General features: G+C 47.6%; 1 protein-coding gene across 1 annotated transcript in view; it reads right to left on the bottom strand.

Annotated features, from left to right (window-relative positions):
- Positions 1 to 1514, bottom strand: part of tbc1d22a (TBC1 domain family, member 22a) — a 181191-nt gene that overhangs the window by 172258 nt on the left and 7419 nt on the right. The window contains exon 5 of the mRNA XM_037696145.1: positions 339 to 521. Within this exon, the coding sequence (XP_037552073.1) occupies positions 339 to 521 (183 nt within the window). The remainder of the gene's footprint in view (positions 1 to 338; positions 522 to 1514) is intronic.

The raw sequence follows: 1514 nt of genomic DNA, 5'->3' as shown, positions 1-1514 counted from the left end.
GGATGGTGTAGCTGCAGGATGGTGTAGCTGCAGGATGGTGTAGCTGCCAACAGTTAGTTGAGCAGGAGGCCACGAGGTGAGCACAGTCTGAGCGTTGAACAAACAATAAAAGGCCTCTCGTTTGATTGTGTTGTTGCTGGTGGTTTTTTCTCCTCTGTAATCTGCATGTCCAGATGGCTCAATGACCCCCCCCCCGTTGTTAACAGCACAGCTGGCAGCCCGAGTGAGAAGCAGCAGCAAGAAAATGAAGAAGTGAAAGAGCAGAGAGGAGGAAAGAAAGGCCAGCCATGGAGACCAAACCTTTGTGGAACAAACTTGAACAGGAAGTGGAAACTTACCTAGATCTGTGTTGGGCCCCCCCAACAACTGTTTGAACTTATCCAGACGCGACGCTTCCCTCTCGGTCATGGCTGGCGTGCCCGATGTGTTCTGGTCTGCCATGCGAGCTACTAGTGGGATGACGGGCGGCCGGTGGGGCAGAGACCTCTGTCTGTGGAGGGCGGCGCGCTCACCTTCTTCATCTGGTGGACGAGCAGAGACGAAAGGGATCGGATCAGTTTTCAGGCTATCCGGACTCAAAACGGTTCAGTTTCACAAGTACATGCATGGACCCAGCTGGTCTTCATTATCAGGGGAAGGAGCGGTTGTACGTTCAACCATTAACGCTCAAACGGGAAGACAACGCATTAATTCAGTTTCCTTAGTGCCACATGTTGCCCCAGATGTGCTTAAATAAACAGGCAAACACCAAGCTGCCTCTTCTGTCATGCTGAACACTCGCTTTAGGTTCTGCTAAGAGGCCCGCCAAGAGTCCAGAGTGTTCGAACGAAACGGCAGAACGTCTGAAGCAGAATTACAAAAACGCTCCACAGCAATTAAAAGTGACAAGCTGACGCCGTTAATGACCAGTTCTGTTCTTACAGGACCAAAGAACAGGAAACGAATGTGCTCCCAGTGCTTTGTCTGCACTTGGAGAAATGAAAAGATGTTGGAGCTGCTGCATGTGTCGAACAAGAAGACCATTAAAGACCAACACGAAACTTTTACAGATGCACTTTATGAAAAATAAAGTGCTCACGACTTGTTTCCAAAGAAACAGATCACTTCTTATAATTAGGAAATGAATCAAACACGTGTCTGAGCGTGCACGTCGACACGAGCGCGGACTAATTTATTCTAATCTTGACAGGAAGTTATTTTAGTCGACGTGCAGAACAAACGTGCACCATCACAAAAACAACCACAACACTGCACCTGCCAGAAACACACTGGTCAAACATTAAAGAATTACATTACTGTTGTACCGTCATACATCCATCATACATCCATCCATCCATCATCCATCCATGCATCATCCATTATCATCCATCATCCATCCATCATCCTCCATCCATCATCCATCCATGCATCATCCATTATCATCCATCATCCATCCATCATCAATCATCCATCCATCCATCCATCCATCATCCATCCATCCATCCTCCATCATCCATCCATCCATCCATCATACA

Source organism: Nematolebias whitei, chromosome 22 (genome assembly GCF_014905685.2).
Source record: "Nematolebias whitei isolate Nwh7 chromosome 22, NemWhi1, whole genome shotgun sequence".
Classification (NCBI taxonomy): domain Eukaryota; kingdom Metazoa; phylum Chordata; class Actinopteri; order Cyprinodontiformes; family Rivulidae; genus Nematolebias; species Nematolebias whitei.
This window is presented reverse-complemented; position numbering and strand designations above follow the sequence as displayed.